This window comes from Vanessa tameamea, chromosome 22 (assembly GCF_037043105.1).
Source record: "Vanessa tameamea isolate UH-Manoa-2023 chromosome 22, ilVanTame1 primary haplotype, whole genome shotgun sequence".
In the NCBI taxonomy this organism is placed as follows: Eukaryota; Metazoa; Arthropoda; class Insecta; order Lepidoptera; family Nymphalidae; genus Vanessa; species Vanessa tameamea.
In genome coordinates this window covers 2,202,420-2,221,985 of record NC_087330.1, presented here as the reverse complement: position 1 = coordinate 2,221,985, position 19,566 = coordinate 2,202,420, and the positions used below count along the sequence as shown (strand labels likewise).

Here is a 19,566-nt window from a genome sequence, read left to right as displayed (position 1 = left end):
AATTCACACTTACAAAATACCTAACACATTTATTCCTCGCAACCTTCCCCACAATATATTTAAGATCCTATTTTTCCTTAACGCTCGGAGACTATCTACCTCGAAATATTACTTATTTCCTCTTTGTATGCTGTAATAAGCTCTCGAACTTGTAGCGAAATGGTATCATATCTTTACGTATCGTATTTATATAGCAGCCATGTTTCGTTGATGTTGAAAAATGATTTGAGTTATATTATCGTGTGGTGTTAAGTGCTAGCTATGTTTGGCATTTATTTTTTACGCAAACGATTTTATCACGACATTCGCCTCATTTTTATCTTATTATCTTAAATATATATTTAACAAGTATTGTTTCTCTTTCCAGGGATGCCGGTTTCCTGAAGATGGCCTCACGCACCCCGTCCCTTGAGTCGCTGCCCGGTGCCAACTCTATAGGTTCGCTGGAGCGTGGCTCCTTATCGCCCTTGACTTTGAGCGGATCCTCGCCTCCTGCGAGTGACTCCGCCGTATGTGACCTTCGTGAATTCGACGGCCTCGACACCACCTGTGCAATCTGCCGAGAGACATTTGTCGACCCCAAAGTACTCAACTGTTTTCACACATTCTGCCGTGGGTGCCTGGAAAGGGAACAAACCCACCCCGATAAAGTTACTTGTGTTACTTGTCGTGTAGACAGCCAACTACCGCCTGCTGGTATACCTGGACTATTAACGAACCTCGTCATCGCCGCGGCTGTAGAGCAGGACGCTGATCTTCTGCCAACAGCTCGCCAAACTAACTCTCCTTCAGCCCGTTGCACCGGCTGTAAATCCAAGGAATCTGACGCAGTAGCGCGTTGTGTTGATTGTGCGAATTTCCTTTGTCCAAATTGCGTCATGGCACACCAATTCATGCATTGTTTTGAAGGCCACCGTGTGCTCGCCTTCACGGACTTAAAAGACGATAAAGGGATGCTTGGCTCCACACTTACAACGAGCGGAGACAAAACAGCATTTTGTCCGAGACACAAAAATGACATCCTTAAATATTTCTGCCGTACTTGCTCCGTGCCGGTTTGCAAAGAGTGCACCATTATCGAACATCCGGCAGCTTTACACGATTGTGAACATTTATCAGACGCCGGCCCTAAGCAGTTAGAACTGATGCAACAAGCTGTTAACGAAGCCAAAACTCGAGCTACTGAAATAAGGCACGTTGTCAAAACCGTAGAACATGCTGCGGGAAAATTACAAGTACAGTATCACAAAGCTCAAAATGAAATAAACGACACGTTCCAATTCTATCGCTCTATGTTAGAAGAGCGTAAGCAAGAGTTACTAAAGGAACTCGAAAGTGTATTCTCAACGAAACAAATTGCCCTTACCGTTGTTGGGCAAAAAGCTCAAGAGACGGTTGACAAAATTTATCAAACATGCGACTTCGTCGAGCGACTGACAAAATGTGCAAACATCGCTGAAATTTTAATGTTTAGAAAACTCTTAGACACAAAATTGCAGTCGTTAATGAGCACTAACCCGGAACAGAGTGTTCAAACTGCATGTGAACTGGAATTCGTTTCCAATTACCAAGCGATACAAGTTGGTGTCAGAAACACTTTTGGATATGTGCGTTCAAGTTCTGAAGCGAATGTGGGTCCTACTAAACAACCTCCTATTGCGCGCCCCACGAACGGATTACTGCTAAACGGAGGATCGTCTTCAAGTAGCAGCAGTGTTAATGGAAGTTCTGGCAGCTTAAATGGTGGCATACACCTACCTACAGGCCTGAACGGTGTTTTAGATCGACCCTACACAAATGGATTGCTTGGCCCCACTAGCCAATCAACTTCTCCATTCGATTCAAACATCATCTCAAAGAGATTTAACAGTGCCAATACGCTCGGTCCGTTCTCCACAGCTATTGGAGATATTAATCTGAATGGAATTAATCCCTATGAAAAATGGTCAAACGGTGGATGTGACTCTCTTTTCCCACCAGCTAATAATGATCCTTACTCGCTTACAACTGCCTCGCACACCGATCCTATTCTTGATTTGACGAACAAGTTGATTTCCACTGCCATTTTCCCGCCGAAATCACAAATAAAACGTCAAAAAATGATCTATCACTGCAAATTTGGTGAATTTGGCGTTATGGAAGGTCAGTTTACTGAACCAAGCGGTGTTGCAGTTAATGCACAAAATGATATCATCGTTGCCGACACCAATAACCACAGAATTCAAATATTTGACAAGGAAGGACGTTTTAAATTCCAATTTGGCGAATGCGGCAAACGTGATGGTCAACTTCTATACCCGAATAGAGTTGCAGTAGTGCGCACTTCAGGAGACATCATCGTGACTGAAAGGTCCCCGACGCATCAAATTCAAATTTATAATCAATATGGCCAATTCGTACGAAAATTCGGCGCAAACATTCTTCAACATCCACGTGGTGTGACAGTCGATAACAAAGGAAGAATCGTAGTTGTAGAATGCAAAGTTATGCGCGTTATCATCTTCGATCAGGTCGGTAATGTTCTTCAGAAGTTTGGCTGCTCTAAGCATCTTGAATTTCCTAATGGAGTCGTTGTCAACGATAAACAAGAAATATTTATTAGTGACAACCGAGCGCACTGCGTCAAAGTCTTCAATTATGAAGGTATTTACTTACGCCAGATTGGCGGGGAAGGAGTTACTAACTACCCAATTGGAGTGGGCATTAACGCATCTGGCGAAATTTTAATTGCTGACAACCATAACAACTTCAACCTAACGATATTTACGCAAGACGGTCAACTCGTGTCGGCATTGGAGAGCAAAGTGAAACACGCACAGTGCTTCGACGTAGCACTAATGGATGATGGCTCCGTCGTGCTCGCCAGCAAAGATTATCGGCTATACATCTATCGCTATGTACAAGTTCCGCCTATAGGTATGTGAGCCACACGATCTGACCACAGAAGATCGAATTGACCGACGAACTTTAAGCCAAAAAATCGACACTTTAAGACATAAATAACTAACTTACTACGACGTTTAACGGTTCTGGCCATTTGTGTCAATTTTTAAATAGGTGAAGTGACGATACTGACAAATGGAACTACAAGGTTTTGTAAGTGCGAGTGCGTCTCAGATTGCGGCTGTCTCGATGTGATCAAAAGACTATCTATGGCAATCCTCTAATATTTCGGCGTGAGATCTCTGAATGCATTATTTGTAAACGAAACTGTAATGAGATTAGTTGTAGTATTGACATTGTTATATGAGTACCTATTTGAAGAATAGAGATTATTCCGTTGGTTCAATCCAGTAAAACGAAAGGTTCTCGACCCTTATCATTTTTTGATCTATTGAATAATATTTTTTCATATCCCACATCGTTAAATTAGGGATGAATATTAAGGGCGTTTGTATTATTTAGCCCATTTGTTGGACCAATATTTTAACTATTATTACTTAAAAATTGTTAGGCGTTAAGCGTGTGATTTTATTGTAATAAGAGAGCATCGAGCGGTATTGTTGTTAGTTTTAAGTATATTCTTCGGCACAATGGCACTTCCTGTTTTTAATTAGCACTTATTCTGTGTCGATGGAAACATGATTATGAAACTAAGTAAGAAGTTGTTACATTATTATTAGATAAGTGTTAAATTGATTGAGCTAATATGGACAATCTTTAGTTACTACCCCTTTTAATGTAGTTACAAAATTTATGGAAATGTGATGTTAGGGGTTTTATCAATGACAAAGTTGACTGCGGCGTTCCTTAGGCATGTGCAACGATAGGCCTCTTAGTAGACGTTACTAAAGCCTGATTGTTGACTCGAAAACCAAATTACATTCAGCATCACAAGATGGCAGTGATCGAAAATGTTTTATAGACCTCAGTCAGTTTCAAAAGTTTTTTTTTTTTTTTTAATTTACGCCGGTCTTTTGACTAAAGATAACCTTGAGTATTATAAAGCATTTTAGAGTACGTAATAGCGATTGTAGTTTTTTCATGGATTATTGGATAATTGTTGGAAGACAGTTTTCTCTATCTCGACCGTTGACGTCATTACCGCCTAGTCACTGAGAGCCCACGGCCCCATAATTCCTCAATTTCGTTGTTTTATTTTAACGATTAGTAACTTTTGGTTGATAATAATATTATTCGTTTTTTATACAAATCTTAGTACGTATTTGAATGTTTTTTTTACTAGTAATTGGACACGGTAGTAACTAGTAGAGCACTTTAGCAAATGGTCGTCTCGCTAGAATTTTTTTATTACTGATATTTTTTTCTGAGATTTTAAGAAGGTGGAGCACCATGCGCTTGCGCGAACTGCGTTATGCTACTTACTGGAGTATTAAAGCTTGCTCGGTATACAAAATAATTATACAATTTGTTATTCTGGTAAGATATTTTTTATATGAAAACAACTTTATTTTTGTAGCAGTAGTATTATACGGTGCATGTCTAACGTTTACTATCTTTGTATTTTATGAATATTATGCTATTTTTATTATTATTTTTTTATTACATTACCGTGTGTTTGAGTGTGTTAGCAGAATTATTTTAGTTCGATTTCATTAGTTTTGATTTTCTTAGTGAATAATGATTTTTAGTATTTTTTTTTTTCTGAATCTATGACAATAAAAGATCTGAAGCGATCCGCTGCTCCGGGATCGTAGATCCATTTTTTAATTATTGATCTGCATAAGTTTATCATTTAGTTTATGCGTTACAATGTGGTGATATTCCTATGCTCCTAAATAAATTATCTTTTTTTTTTATGTTTACACGAGAATGCTTTGAAAACACGTCAAAAGATGATCGCGTCTGTCTGCACCACTTGTTCGTTTGCAATACCTGCTTAACATGTGCCATAAAACCATGTTGTGATTTAATAAGTGATATTTAGTGTTGTTTGTAAATATGTAACATAAACTGCTGATTTATTAAATTTAATCATAAGTAAACAAACCCAATATATACTACGGTTTCACCGGTTCTACTCGTTAGTGCAAGATAGTACGACGTACTTAAACGAATATTCAATCAATTTACACGATACATGAAATAACTGCTTCATTATTATTTATAAAAGCGTCTAGAAACTTCGATGTCGACATATTTGCACTAACCCTAGAACGACAAAGATCAAACTACCTTTATGAATTAATATAATTTTTCTGCACTTTGCAACCCACGGTGCGCTCAGCCGCCAATCGTATTGACGTGTTTTCGACATGATTATCCATTAAATAATATACACTAGATTAGGTGAAGTAGACTTTATTATCCAGTCGTTAGTATCCAAATTTCAGTGATGACTCGCCAATGATTTTATGTATAGACTGCTCTGTTCCTAGTAAATTATTATCTTTTTTAAGATCGGATAAAACATTTTATTTCACTTAATCTACTGTGATGTTACAATAAACTGTTTGTAAGCTGTAATATTATTGAATTTATTTTTTGCAATCGCAGTGCTTTACTTCAGATTTTTTGGGCGCATGAATGTTAGCGCGATACCTTACACTGAGGTTGTTAAGTGATTTAACGAATCGTTCGATAAAAGTTTATCGCCCCCAAAATCTGACGTTACGCTAGAAACCTCGGGGCTTAAACCCCATCTCCAGAATGTCATTCGCTACGAAATTAAATAACGTGATTTTATCGAATGTACAATTTTGGTTAAAACATACGCTTCTACTTAAATGAAAAAAATTTTTCACCGTATTATATTTATTTTAAGTACCTATAGTATAGTGTATGAAATTCTATGTAAGGATATGCGAATTATGACAACTGCTCCTTTCAAATTAATAGTAAATCTGTATAATCAGTTGTATTTAAATTTTTTATTATATTTGACAGCAATGAATATTTAATTGACCCGAACGGGTGATTAAGTTTTGTTTAATTTACAATTTAATTTACATTCACAATTAACTTTTTTTTATTTCGCATAATATAATAATTAATATGATTTTGTATTAAAACAATTCATTCTTAAAATTGCATTTCTAAAGCTTGAGGACTGATTAAAATTGAAACATGTTTTGTCTTTAAATATATTTTGTCGATGTTTGTTGTTATAATTATTATATTTTTTTTAATTATTTGTATAAACAATTGTTCTTTAAATTAATGTACGTCGTTTTGTTTTGAATTATTTTTGTTGTATAATTGCTTTTTTATAATAATACCAGTTCTTTGCAGTTTTACTGTGTGTTTTATTTTATTTTTTATTTATTTTTCTTTTTATTTGCCCGAGTAGTATTATAGCATTCTTACTCGGTCGTAACTAATTTACTTAAACTAAACTAGTTTCGACCGAATGAAACAAAGAGTTTGTGCTGTCGAATCTCATAACGAACGCCTAAAACTGATTGTGCCTTAAAGTTGAAAGCTCTCGATAAAAGAAATAACTTCAAAGCACGTAAATCACTGGATATAGATTCAGTCATACTATTCGGTAACGAATTTCTAATAGATTCTTTAGCACAAACGAGTGTGGTCATAGGTCTTATGAGTGTGTGTTATGTACATTTTTGGATTCATGTGTGTGTGCATCTTAATAAGACTCATTTAAAACAGTTGGTGTTGGGGAACAAACGTTGGCATGAAATTTGTAAGTATTGCTTTAGAATTAATCGTTACACACTTAGAGAAGCACCCATCTTAAATTTGCTCCTCTAGTAGTATTTTAATTGCACAGTACATGAAAATGCTTCATAATTCACGTAATAGATTAAACTTTGAAATTCGAATCAGCACTCAATGGCGCAGAGCCTCAGTGAATTGGGCGGTAGACTATACTTTATTTTACACGATATCTTTAAACTACATATTCTTATGAATGTAGGCTATAATTCTACGAGTTTAAGATCTATTGTATTCTAAAATAAGTAAATAATATCCCGACTAAGCTTTACTTTTCTACGAGTGTAGATAACGAAACCGATTTAGACTTAACGGATCCAATACTCCATTTCCCTTCAGCAGCACTGCTTCTAAGGTTACAAATGAATCGCTAACCAAAAAAAAAAAAACCACTATTTCCAAGTCAATTACTCTAGGGAACATTTTACTACTTACTAGCACCTATTAGTAAACGTAAGCACGACTTAGGCTTACGAAGATCGTTTATAATTTTATACTCAGCAAATTTCTTAAGATTAAAATTAAGACATGTCATACAATTGTTTCATTTTTTTATATCTGAGTAAATCATCAACGAATCGTTTGTTAACGTTATCAACATTGGCTGTTTCACAATAAGTTTCAACTTTATAACCGGTCGATTTACCTGCTGCTGTTTCTGACCCCAATTTCATTGAACCTCATCTTCTTGCCTTGCCTATGGTATCGAATATCGGTATAGCAATTATTAGAAGGCCTAATTGTGAATTTTCGATCCCTTTAGAACCTCCGACTTTACAGATACGTATTTCTATGTGAGGGATGAAACGGTCACGGATCGCTGATTATCAGTTAGTCCTAGTGGTCGGCACTGATCATTGATGAAATTTCAAGCTTTTACGTAGCCCCATCAGACAGTCTTTGGTTAAACGAAATTACTCAGCCACGATACGCAGGAAGTGTATAAAATGTAAATACATTTAGATTAACTACGTCGGTAGTCGTAACCTTTAGATTTAAGGGATGCCGGGACGTGTAAGATGGTTATGTTCGAATAGATGATTTGAAAAATTGACGAACGTGATAAACTGTGTATTTTTATAATGAAAATTCGACGATAGATATTTCTAACAAGTTATTTAGGATCGAAGGTATATAATAAAAGCTGTATAAGCGAGAATTGCACATGGTTGGACAAGGCTTGATATGTTGAAGCTAAAATGAAATCCGAATTCGAATGGATTAGATTTTTTAAGAATATAACATTAACCATATCGATAGCTATTACTCTTAAAATATTGTTTGAATTCGATAATTTCATAACAGTTATTAAATTCACCTGTTAACGTATTCATCCTGGTAGAAGTAATGTATCAATGTTAGCTTGTCAGATTGTATGTGGTTGACGATTTGGTCAATAATTATATTACTTAGTAGAGCGTCGTTGAATTTTATAGAACTTAACGATACGTTGACGTGTATTGAACGGATTTGTAAATAGCATTGTCGCTTCAACGTTCGTTTATAAACTGATCTATTATAGTTATTCGTACATCCAGTGATTCCGCCGACGATACGATTCGTTCCAAGTCGACGTCAGGAATCAGAGTTATTCTTCTACTTAGCTTTAGTGACTTCGGAGGTCGTGTCACTGAATGTACCGAGACGACCGCAAATGCGATCAATTGCTCAGGAATTGCATTAGTTTTCTCATTGAATTTTGATAATTTACAATATTTTCTATCATCGCTTCTAAGAAATTATATTAAGCGATGTTCTATCATTGTTGAATTTCATTGATTCGCTAATTGATATATAATTTAGTGAATTGTGCACAGAACGTTGGTGTTTCACTTAATTTTTGAGATATTTTCTTAAATGTGATGCATTCGATGATTTCACTGCATTTAACGACTGATGTTGAGTTTTAAAAAAAAATTTTGGGCATAGTGTAAAGCGGAACAGAGCTGCGTCCACGTGACGCGGGGCTCGGGGCACTTGTAGGCCTCGAAGGTTATATTTGATTCCGTTTATACGCAAATTGTCTAAATTGTGATTGTTGTAATTTAAGGTGAAAGTAACAAAGCACATATGAGCACAAACCATCCATCCTCAAAGATAACTACGCTGAATGTTTTGATTAACTCACGTTTGAATTTATGATACATTTTATTGTAAAAATAAAAATATTTTACGATCGCTTATGTTAGTTGAGAAGTTTGCAAATAATAGTATTTATTTTCCCAGTAATGATAAAAAAAAAAAATCGAAAGTTTGGGATTTTTAAGGTGTTTTAAATTATATTGATTCTACTAAATTATTGAATTTAGATGTAATATTTATGTAAACTTTTATTTCCGTTTTGCGCTCCTTCTTGTTTCATAGCGGACTGTAGGACGCAACTTATTTGTGTTGCGATCATTTTTCTCATTGGTTATGTCGCTCGAACTTACGTTTGCGTGTGCAACAGAAGGAGGCATTTGGATGTGTCGTCACGTTCCATTTCACGTTTCATTTGTCAAAGTGTGTTAGGTAATTTAATATGTATAATTGTAAGTGTGTGATTTTAGTTAACGATAAAGTTTTTATACACGGAAAGATTCCAAATGAAACTGCGTGGGTTGGCGACGGTGTAGCAAATGACATATCAATGTAATATTTCTAAATATTAAATGGTATATGGACGAGAGCGGCTACGGTTAGTGAAGTGTAAATAAAGGCGATGTTTGATCTACTGACAATATAAGGGCACTTTTCACATGTTAAAAATTAAAGGTTTAATAGATAAATGGTTTCACGCGATGAAGCTTGACATATCATCCACTAAGTGGTGTCATTTGTAATAGACTAAATTGGTAGTCCAAATTCGGGTTTCGTTAGGATATGTTGCTAAGCGAGTGTTAGGCGAAGTTATTGTACGAGGGCGTATAGATAATTTGGAATCTTTCTCATTGAAGCTAGTCGCCAAAGAAAGTCGCTTTTAGATAATTTAATGTTATCGTAATATGTGTATGCACTTAAATTTAAACTTAGCCATACGATGCTTAAATTGTCCACACATAAATCGATTTTACACACATAATTAATGCCATCCTGCCAAAATATAATAAAAACACAATGCTTATGATGAACTAAACTTATATTATATCCTACTTAGCGTACGGTGTAGTGTGTATTTTTAGATAATGCATTGTCTATGTTAGATTAGTTGTTAAGACACTGAGCTTTGGACAGTCTGTCACGATATTTTTTACGAATGTATCGTAATTAGATCTCGCCCCATGCTCTCGAATAATGTTATCACCTTAGGATAGGACTCGACACTAATACTTCAAACTTAAATTCCGCACACAATCATTACCAACACAGCGGTGTCCGAATCGAGCGATTCGCGAGAACAAGCACTAAGAGCTTCAATGTACATAAGGCCCGTCATTAGAATAATGACATGTAAAAGGTAAAAATAATTCAGTAATCTTTACTATATGAACTACTGTAACACCATATTGCGCCGTGGCCTTATATTTGAAAGGATGTTTTACTCCTTGAATTAAAAAAAAAAAAAAGAATATGTGAAAACTCATTTGAATTTTGTACAGACTTAAGTACTTCTATGTTTCACAATCATAATCCATGAATACCATTCGTAAGGTAAGTGATAATATAATCTTTGTAACTGGTAGTAACCGTGTATAGAATAGATGTTGCCGTAGCGTTCTATGTAGGTATCGCTTAAATACATCCTTGTAACGTTAGTCGTTGATTTCGATTCGTGCATATCCCCAACATTTGATAATTGTTGACATTAGTTACTTCGAGACTGTTCAAAATACTCTACCGAGTTTTTCTCTAAGGGAAAGGGCTGTTTTAGCAGATATTTTTGATACATTGAGGATAATCAAAGGGAAACGGCAATGGAAACTCGAGGAGATGCTCCATAAATTAAAGGAGTCGTTTTCGAAGTCCAAACGAGAATCGCGGACTTGTTGAGTATCATCGTCTTGATGACCTGTTTTCATCTCTACTTCATAAGTGTGGATAATACAATTAATGTTACTGTAACAAAAACGATGTTGTTCTTATAAGAGATGCGATAATATTCGCTGATAACTTGTTGTTTTTCATATTCGTAATATTTCCTTTATTTTTTGTACTCTTTAGTCTTAAGATAATTATAAAAGAACTATTCAATGTTGATTACTCTAAAACCAATAATGTATGTATTAAGGATGGTATAATTAGTTTCCCCCAGAGCCTTACTAGTGGAGAAGCCTTTTCCTTAGAAAGTTAATCTTTCCTATTTCCAAATATAATTGGTACGGATATCGTGGACACAGTTTATACCAAATAAGTTAAAGATCGTAATGATTACTGTGAAAAATGAATTAACAAGAGAAATAAACTATGGTACAATAAATTGTCGCCTGCACCGTACTCCTCTATACTTTTGTATTCTTGTAATATTCGTCCTCTTCAAGTACAGTTTACCAGTGAAACCTCACGCATATTCCGTGTTAGATCTGGCCTAGCGATGACTTAAGGTAATTTTAAGGTTTCATCATCTCTTACTTAGATTGTATGACTCAATTTTAAGACTGATCACAGAAAATAAAAATAAAAAAAAAAAATAAAAAGAAATACAACTTAATCCTTTACGATTGTTTTTCATTGGTTATTTAACTATTATTTCACTGAAACGACAACAGTTGACAAATTCAATCTGGTAGAGAATATAGGGAATCGTTGGCCAAATTTTGAAAAATGGTAGTTGATTTTGTCAACTGGTGCCGCTGACGTATCGTCTACGTCCTTTGTCGACATCTTTCTGTCTTCTATTTCCAACGACGATGGTAAAAATATACGATGAAAGATTGGTGAAAAATTTAAATAACCCGTGGTAATGTTGACTCCATGTATGTGGACGTTACTGTTGAAATTGATGGAAAAAAAAAAGAAAAATAATATTTGTTGCCAAAGCGTTGTTAGGGATAATCGTGTAGTTATATAAAATCGGTTGTCACATGCATAATTAAGTTGTTCTTGCGTGGTTTGAGATTAAGGAGAGAAGTTGAAAAATATTTCCAATGATATATTTTTTCATGATGAACTTGAATGCTAATCGATACTTAAGGTTTATATCTGTGTAGGATTTAAATTTAACGTGTGGTAATACATCGTTGCCACGATTAGTCTCCTTGCAGAAGATCGTTTGAGACCTTGAACAATTCGAGATTGTAAACGAAGAGATACTAATATTTTGTGACTAATGGATGGAAGTGTTCGAAGGCTAGAGACGCATCGTGGCAAATGATTTAGTTGTTTAGTGTTCACGTTACATTAGATTGTATTCGACAATTCTGCCGGTCCTTGTACCAAATAAAATCACCTGTTTCCGCCTTTAATGCACATCTCATCACATCGACCGCCACTTTTATATAGCACGTCTTATTTAACATTAAATGTTACTAATTCATTATCGATTTAAATTGAAACAAAAGAAAAAAAAACGACTTCGTGTCTTGAATTGTTAAATTCTAATTTATTGATATTTATTTTTTAATAATTTATTATATTTACAAAGCTAGTCAGCGAAGGTGACCTTGTAGCGACAGATATTTCCAACGAAAGTAAAATCCCTTAAGCAATCGTGGTCTGTGATTTTACCGTTTGTCGTATCATCGAAATACAATTCGACTTTCTATCGCTACAGGTCTTAAGTTTAAGTCTGGTGTATGTATTGGTAATTTTATAATTTAGGATATAAAAACATTGTTTTCTCGAAGTTTTTTTGATGCTTCTGTCTCTAGTCATGTACTTTGACACTATTTAATGTGTATTCCTTTCCTCAATTACGTAGCCCTTTGGGCTTTAGTTATGATGTTAATTGGACCACTGGATACTAATATCATTATAATTGTATGTTATTATTCAATACCATTCAAATACTTCATAATATTGTGTTTTGAAAATACAAAGTAGAGAAATGATTTATATGGTAAATCGCTTTACCTCTGCTGGGAATGTTTTATTTTAATTATATTTAAATATAATCAATGAGTTAATATTTTCAATCACTGAAATTATGAATATCTGATTTCGTTTTTAATATCTCGTTTAATTTAATATATTCGTTTAAAACTTTTCATAACGAGTTCTAGTGGTCCAATTACAGCTGAACGTTTAATTATATTCAGAACACTGACTGTACTTACTTTATTATCTGAAAGAAGATCACGTCGTTAAAATTCACCAAGAATAGCAAATAACAGTCATGTTACTTTAATTAAAATGTTTGTGTCGTTTAATTTTAATATTTAATTGACGTGATCAATATTTATGTAAGTGAATACGATTGCTCTGTTAGAAACTACGATTTCGTTTGTTTTTTTAATAAAACAGCATAATATTAAGGTTTTGTTTAAATAGAATTAGATGATAATTTAAAACTTCCAATCTTAGTTGATTTGACTGTTCCCGTGTGTATTTGCGTTTGTGTTTTTAATTTTATGGTGTACTATTAATTTATTTATATTGTTGAGTCAGCTGTGAGATATCTCATTAACATTTATGTATTTGATTTTGTGCTAGCGACTAATATGTCTGTATACATGAACTCTATGCAAGATGACGTCGAATTGAAGATGATTTATTTGTAAAGATGCGGAATTAAAACGCATGATAAATGTATCAAATTTATACACCATTTAAATACTTCGTAAATTATTATTACACGTGAACCGTATTTGATTAATAACTTCTGAACTGAATATCGAATACGCTTTAATAGCATGATACACTCGATTCATGCATCGTCAGAAACTAAAACGATTACCAACTAATAAGTTAAGATAACTTCTGAACGATGGAATAACAATCAAAATATTTGTACACGAGGTATCTGTCAGATGACTCGACATAGTGTTAGTTTAACATTACTTTCCAATCATTTAAAGCTTTGGAATTGATATTTTCTGAACATTCCATAAAAATAGTTTCGACTAATATTTTTGTTACGACATTTGTTTTGTATATGTACTTGTGTGGATTGGACATTATACATACATTTTCATTATTCCATTCCCCTGTAACCATTGCATTTAGGGAATGAAGACATTAAATACTCTTAAATATTTGTTATTCTGGTAATAATTAAGTTAGTGATTAAGAATTGATGAATAATATCTGATGATAAATTTACTTGTATGTTGTATTAAAATGATGAACACGAAATAAAGAAAGTGGTTTGAAAACGTTCGTTTCATTTTCAATCCTTCAGGCGTTTTTATAATATCTTATATATTAATAGCGTAGACCGATTTTTGTCTCAGTGGTCATGTGTCGATAGCTGAACATGAAAAATTCTGGTTATGGTCTCATTTTGAAGAGCTCCAGCCGTAGATGTGCAGAATATTAAATAGGATTCATAATTGCAATTTACTAAATTTATTAGAATTAATGTTAGAGAGCGGAAAAACTGGCCGGTTAGATACCGGTACTACAGCTGTATGAAAAACGTAAACAAAATTAAAGTCAATTGTTATCGACAAAGTCCAATTCCAACTGAACTAATTTATACTATTTGACATTAAAAATTTCATTGGCTTCATAATTTCGGAATGTAGATGAATGCGGTTTAAAATGAAATTAAATCAAAATAATACCAATAGGTCTCGAAATTCCGACAAAATCTTTTAAATAAACGCGAAGTTTCGCGCGCGACTCTTTAGTGTTCTCTTCATAGTATATGTGTATGGACGGGCACATAGCCCACCTGATGGTATGTGGTACGACTGCCCATAGACATTGACGCTGAAAGAAATTTTAACCAACCATTGCATCGCCAATGCGCCAACATTGGTAACTGTCATTATTACATTGGTTCAATTAATTTTTAAACAGCAATACTAACTACAATCATATGATAAGTTAGTGGTACCCAGACAGACTTGCACAAATAACTACCAATAAGTGAAACGTCCCTGTAAACGTCTCATTGCGGAGTACTATTATATAATTATATTATATTATAGTAGTATTCTTGCGGAGAAGGTTTGGAGATTATTTCACCATGCTGCTTCAATGCGAATTAGTATACACGGCGGCGGTTTGGTGGCAGTCTACGTCGAGATGAATTATGCACACGAAAGTAAACACGTGAGGAGTCAGTGTTTGTCTAGCAAAGTATTAATGACTACGGGTAAGGATCAAGATATTCGCAAAACTGTGGATAGATATCCAAGATTGTCTTTCTACGAAATAGACTTCCTAACATTGTTGTATATCATTTCTATTCAATAATTCCAATAAGGAAAAGAAAGTGCTGAATCGATTTATAAAAAAATATTTTTTTTTTTTACTGTAATATATCTGCACTAATATAAATGCAGAATTAACTCTGTTTGTCTGTCTGTTGTTCTTTCACGGCCACAGCACTGAACTGAATTTTTTTTTGTGGTATGGATTGGCTGACGACGATATGGGTCACCTGATGGTAAGAGGCCACCACCGCCGATAGACAATGGTGCTGTAAGAAATATTAAACATTCCTTACATCACCAATGCGCCACCAACCTTAGGAATTAAGATGTCCCTTGTGTAGTTGTAGTAGTTCTGTAGTTACACTAGCTCACTCAGCCTTCAAACCGGAGCACAACGATGTTGAGTATTGTTGTTTGGCGGTAGTATATTTGATGAGTGGGTGGTATCTACCCAGACGAGCTTGCACAAAGCCTTACCACCAAGTAATTTGATGAAATTTGGTATGAAGCAAGCTTAAACTCCAAGAAAGGACATAGATGCTTCTTAGCTACCATAAACAGTATTATATATACACCAAGCCTGCAATTTATATATAAACTTAAGAAAGCGATAATTTAAGCTATATACATATTGAACATTTATTATTACTTTTATATACTTATTTTTATAATTTAATTTTCACACTCTCGCAGTCCGTCAAGAATAACTACAGAGATTACTGTCGGTAACCTTACATTGAAATTAACCTTCATAAATGACGATTTAAAAGTGTCTGAAAGGGCATATTTTAATAAAATCTGATTTATTATGAGTTTTATATAAAAAGCCAAACTACTGCGATGCGGTTTAGTGCATACATTTCTTACAGATTTTCCTTACAATGTTTTACATTATCGCACGAGATTAACAAACACAAAATCAGTAGGTTTTATTGCAATTATGTGCTCACGTGTACCACTGGTCCATTTCGGTTACAATTACAGAATATACTACTCATAAAGTGATTTACATAATAATAATACCCGTACCTATGCATGGATGTTATTACTATTCCCGTAGTCCCTTTAATTCCTAAATGAGATATGATTATTTAATTTGAACAAAGACCTTTTTACCCGTCTAAGCTTAAAATAATCGGCTCTATCTAATGTATAACAATAACGCTAGAAAAGGTAAATTTAGACGTATATTATTTTTAAACGGCCCTCCTATTCCGGCTTCGTATGCCTATCTTTAACATAATCAGTTTAACTCGTTATGTAAACGAATATGGCTCTGTTTAAAATAATTATATTATATTCTTTGTAAGATTATTTTGATGATAATAATTGAAATGAAAACAAAACACAAACTGCCTCCAACACTGCACATTGGCGCTTTAAGAAATATTAACCATTCCTTAGTGGATCTAAGATGTTATGTACCGTGTTCCTGTAGTTACACTAGCTCACCGGAATATAGCATTGCTACGTGTTGCTATTTGCGACAGACAGACAAATATGTGTACATTGAAGGCCCAGTGGTTACAACTCGGGTATTATTATCGACGATTACGAGTTCATACATTGACAAGCACAACTGCAAATCGTATAACTTGTCCAGCAACACGCATTGGACCAGCGCGGTGAAATAAAAACCCAACCGTGTCCTCAAGTGTAGAGCACTTCTTGAACAGATTAAAAATGTTTCTATAAATTAATAAAAAGTAAACAAATATATATGGATGTTATTACTTCAGTCCCTTTAAGTCCCAAGAACAAATAGATAGCTCTAAGTCCCAACTTCGTCCAGGGTCAATTAGAATTTTATTTACTTCCTGATCGCATCGCCATCTTCCAAAGTCAGAGTCTCTCTGAAATATACACACAAAATTTAATTTTAATCGGTCCTGCAGTTTAGTAGTTCAGTTACAGACGCATATGTATATACTGAACTTAGTTCTTCTATCAGTCCGGGGAATGGAATAGGTTATTTTTTTAAATTCACGCCTCGAAGGGGTAAAATGGAATGTGACGGTTGTGTGCTAAATTCAAGCCTTAGTTAAATGGCTTTTAGTTGTGCCAACCGGTTGGTAAAATAAATATTAATGATGTAAAAATTATATTTATAATGAACCTAACATAATATTTCGACAATGCCAGGTTTGATAACTAATATGTCCATTAAAAAAAATATATGTTTATATTTTCCAATCTTGCCAACCTTCTAGTATTATTACCATTAGTATACCAACCTAAGGACATTGAATGAATTGGTCGGTCACCGCACATGTGTCTCCACTAAGTACAGTCCATTTAGTTCTTTGTTCAGAATTAATCTACATACTGGCTATTCACATCTAACCACGACATTATACTTAGTCTAGCTTGCTTATAGTATATCTGGTCAGTGACTGGACACCGAGCAAAAATACCACAGATAATAAACGAATAGTGTCATTATAAAACACAGAATATTGGCATGTAATTGTCCCAATGTTGGGCTAAGGCCTCCTATCCCTTTTGAGGAGAAGATTGGAACTTATTCCACTACGCCTCTCCAATGCTGGTTGGTTACACATGTGGCAATTTCATTGAAATTACAAACATGCAGGTTTCATCGCGATGTTTGCCTTCACCGCCGAAAACTTAACCGATGTTAAGATGCAAGCGTTCTAACAACTGGGTCTCGGCTTAAACACTGAGTATAAAAGTATTTTTCTATATTTGGTATAAAACAAAGTCGTATTCTGTTTCTGTCTGTGTCTCCGTTTTCTACTAAACCACGCAACGGATTTTGATACGGTTTTCACAAATAAAATAAGCGATAAACGAGGAAGGTTTGTGTATGATTTGTAAATAATTTGTTACAAAATGGCTAGGAAATCTTAACCTTAAGAGATACATCAAACCAATGTAGTAAAAATTTGTGCTCTGAAAAAGACCTAATAATAATTATTATCTGTTAAAATTCAAACAAAAAAATTGGTCGCTGCTAAAAAAGTGGTCGTTTGTAACAATACATTTTTGTTCTTAGAAATTTAAATTATACAAATTTGAATCTTAACCAGTGGCCAGAATCACCTTACAATTTCGTTGCTAAGCGTAATTCTTTTTCCATATTAATAAATTGCTCCCATGCGATGCTGGGGTGGGTCGTTATGTAAACTATTAACAATACATTGCGCTCAGATATTAAATCAATTAAATTTCAACTTCACAATTCTGTTCCGCGCACTGCATCTGGCTTTTGTTTTATAACCTGAGATATGTAATGGCAAAATTAGCGTTCAACGGGCATTTGCAATGGACAGGCTATGACGTCACGTATCGCGGTGCGACGTCACGCGCTAGTGGCCATCTTGCGGCCAAGGGATGTGACGGTCGTGACAAAATGACACGCTATGCACTTCTGACATACAATACAATATGTATTATTTCGTCACCATGCTTACTTTTACAATTCTCATATTTGTTATGCTTTTTTTATATAAAAACTACATAATAAATAAATAAATATTGGACAACATCACATACAATACTCTGATCCCAATGTAAGTAGCTAAAGCACTTGTGTTATGGAAAATCAGAAGTAACGACCGACGAAGGTACCACAAACACCCAGACCCAAGACAACATAGAAAACGAATGAACTTTTTATTTTCTACATCGACTCGGCCGGGAATCGAACCCGGGACCTCTGAGTGGCGTACCCATGAAAACCGATGTACACACTATTCGACCGCGGAGGTCGTCAAATAACTCTGAGCTCATAAATATAGATATTGAGTTTGAGTTTGAGTCGATGGTAAAATCTACCAAATAATTTCCCTGGAGGCCAGCGAACGGTGATGAAATTAGCAGAACGGTCAGACAAGTTCATTAATAGTTTATAATTCTCAGAAGGGGGAGAGGACCACGGTCCAAAAACAAATTCTCGAGGAAATTGATTTCAAAAATATTCAATGTTTTGGAAAAATAAGACTCACTGACTTACATTTCACAAGATAAACTATTTAATGTTTTTATTTTTAACTATAAAAATATTACTTAATATGATACTCATATTATGTGAGTACTATTACTCAGTATTGTTATGTTCCGGTTTGAAGGGTGAGTAAGCCAGTGTAACTACAGGGGACATAACATCTTAGTTGCCAAGGTTGTTGGTGCATTGGCGATGTAAGGAGTGATTAATATTTCATACAGTGCCATTGTCTATGGACGATGGTGACCACTTACCATCAGGTGACCCATTTGCTCGTCTGTTTACAAATGTCATAGAATAAAAAAATAAAAAATATAATATGATATAATTTATACCTTCAGAAATGATGTAACTTTCTAATAGTAATTTTTTTTATAAAATTTGTTCATTAGTTCCTGAAATTACTGCCTACATACAAACAAACAAATTTTACCTGTTTATATTATTTGCCAATAATGACACGTTAATTAGTCACGTTGACGAAAGTATAATTTTCTGATATTAATATAGGTACTTCGACATTGTTACAGAGTTAGCACATGTTTTAAAGTTTTTTTTTTATGGAGATGCTATGGAACTCGCCACTAGATGGCGCTACATCTAATTACCTTATAAACACCGACACCGATAAGTACACAACATTTTATTTGCCTAAAATAATACGATGTTTGTTAACAACTTTTATTTTATTTACATAAAAATATTAGTATAAGGTCTTAACTACAT

The 19,566-nt window shown here is 34.5% G+C and overlaps 1 protein-coding gene across 8 annotated transcripts in view; it reads left to right on the top strand.

Moving 5' to 3' along the window:
* Nucleotides 1-13,865, top strand: part of LOC113394834 (brain tumor protein) — a 465,726-nt gene extending 451,861 nt beyond the window's left edge. For all 8 annotated transcript variants that reach the window (XM_026632266.2, XM_026632268.2, XM_026632260.2 and 5 more), the window contains one exon: nucleotides 368-13,865. In XM_026632266.2, coding sequence (XP_026488051.1) covers nucleotides 387-2,924 — 2,538 coding nt within the window. In that variant the 5' untranslated portion in view covers nucleotides 368-386 and the 3' untranslated portion in view covers nucleotides 2,925-13,865. The remainder of the gene's footprint in view (nucleotides 1-367) is intronic.
* The last annotated feature ends 5,701 nt before the right edge of the window (nucleotides 13,866-19,566 follow it).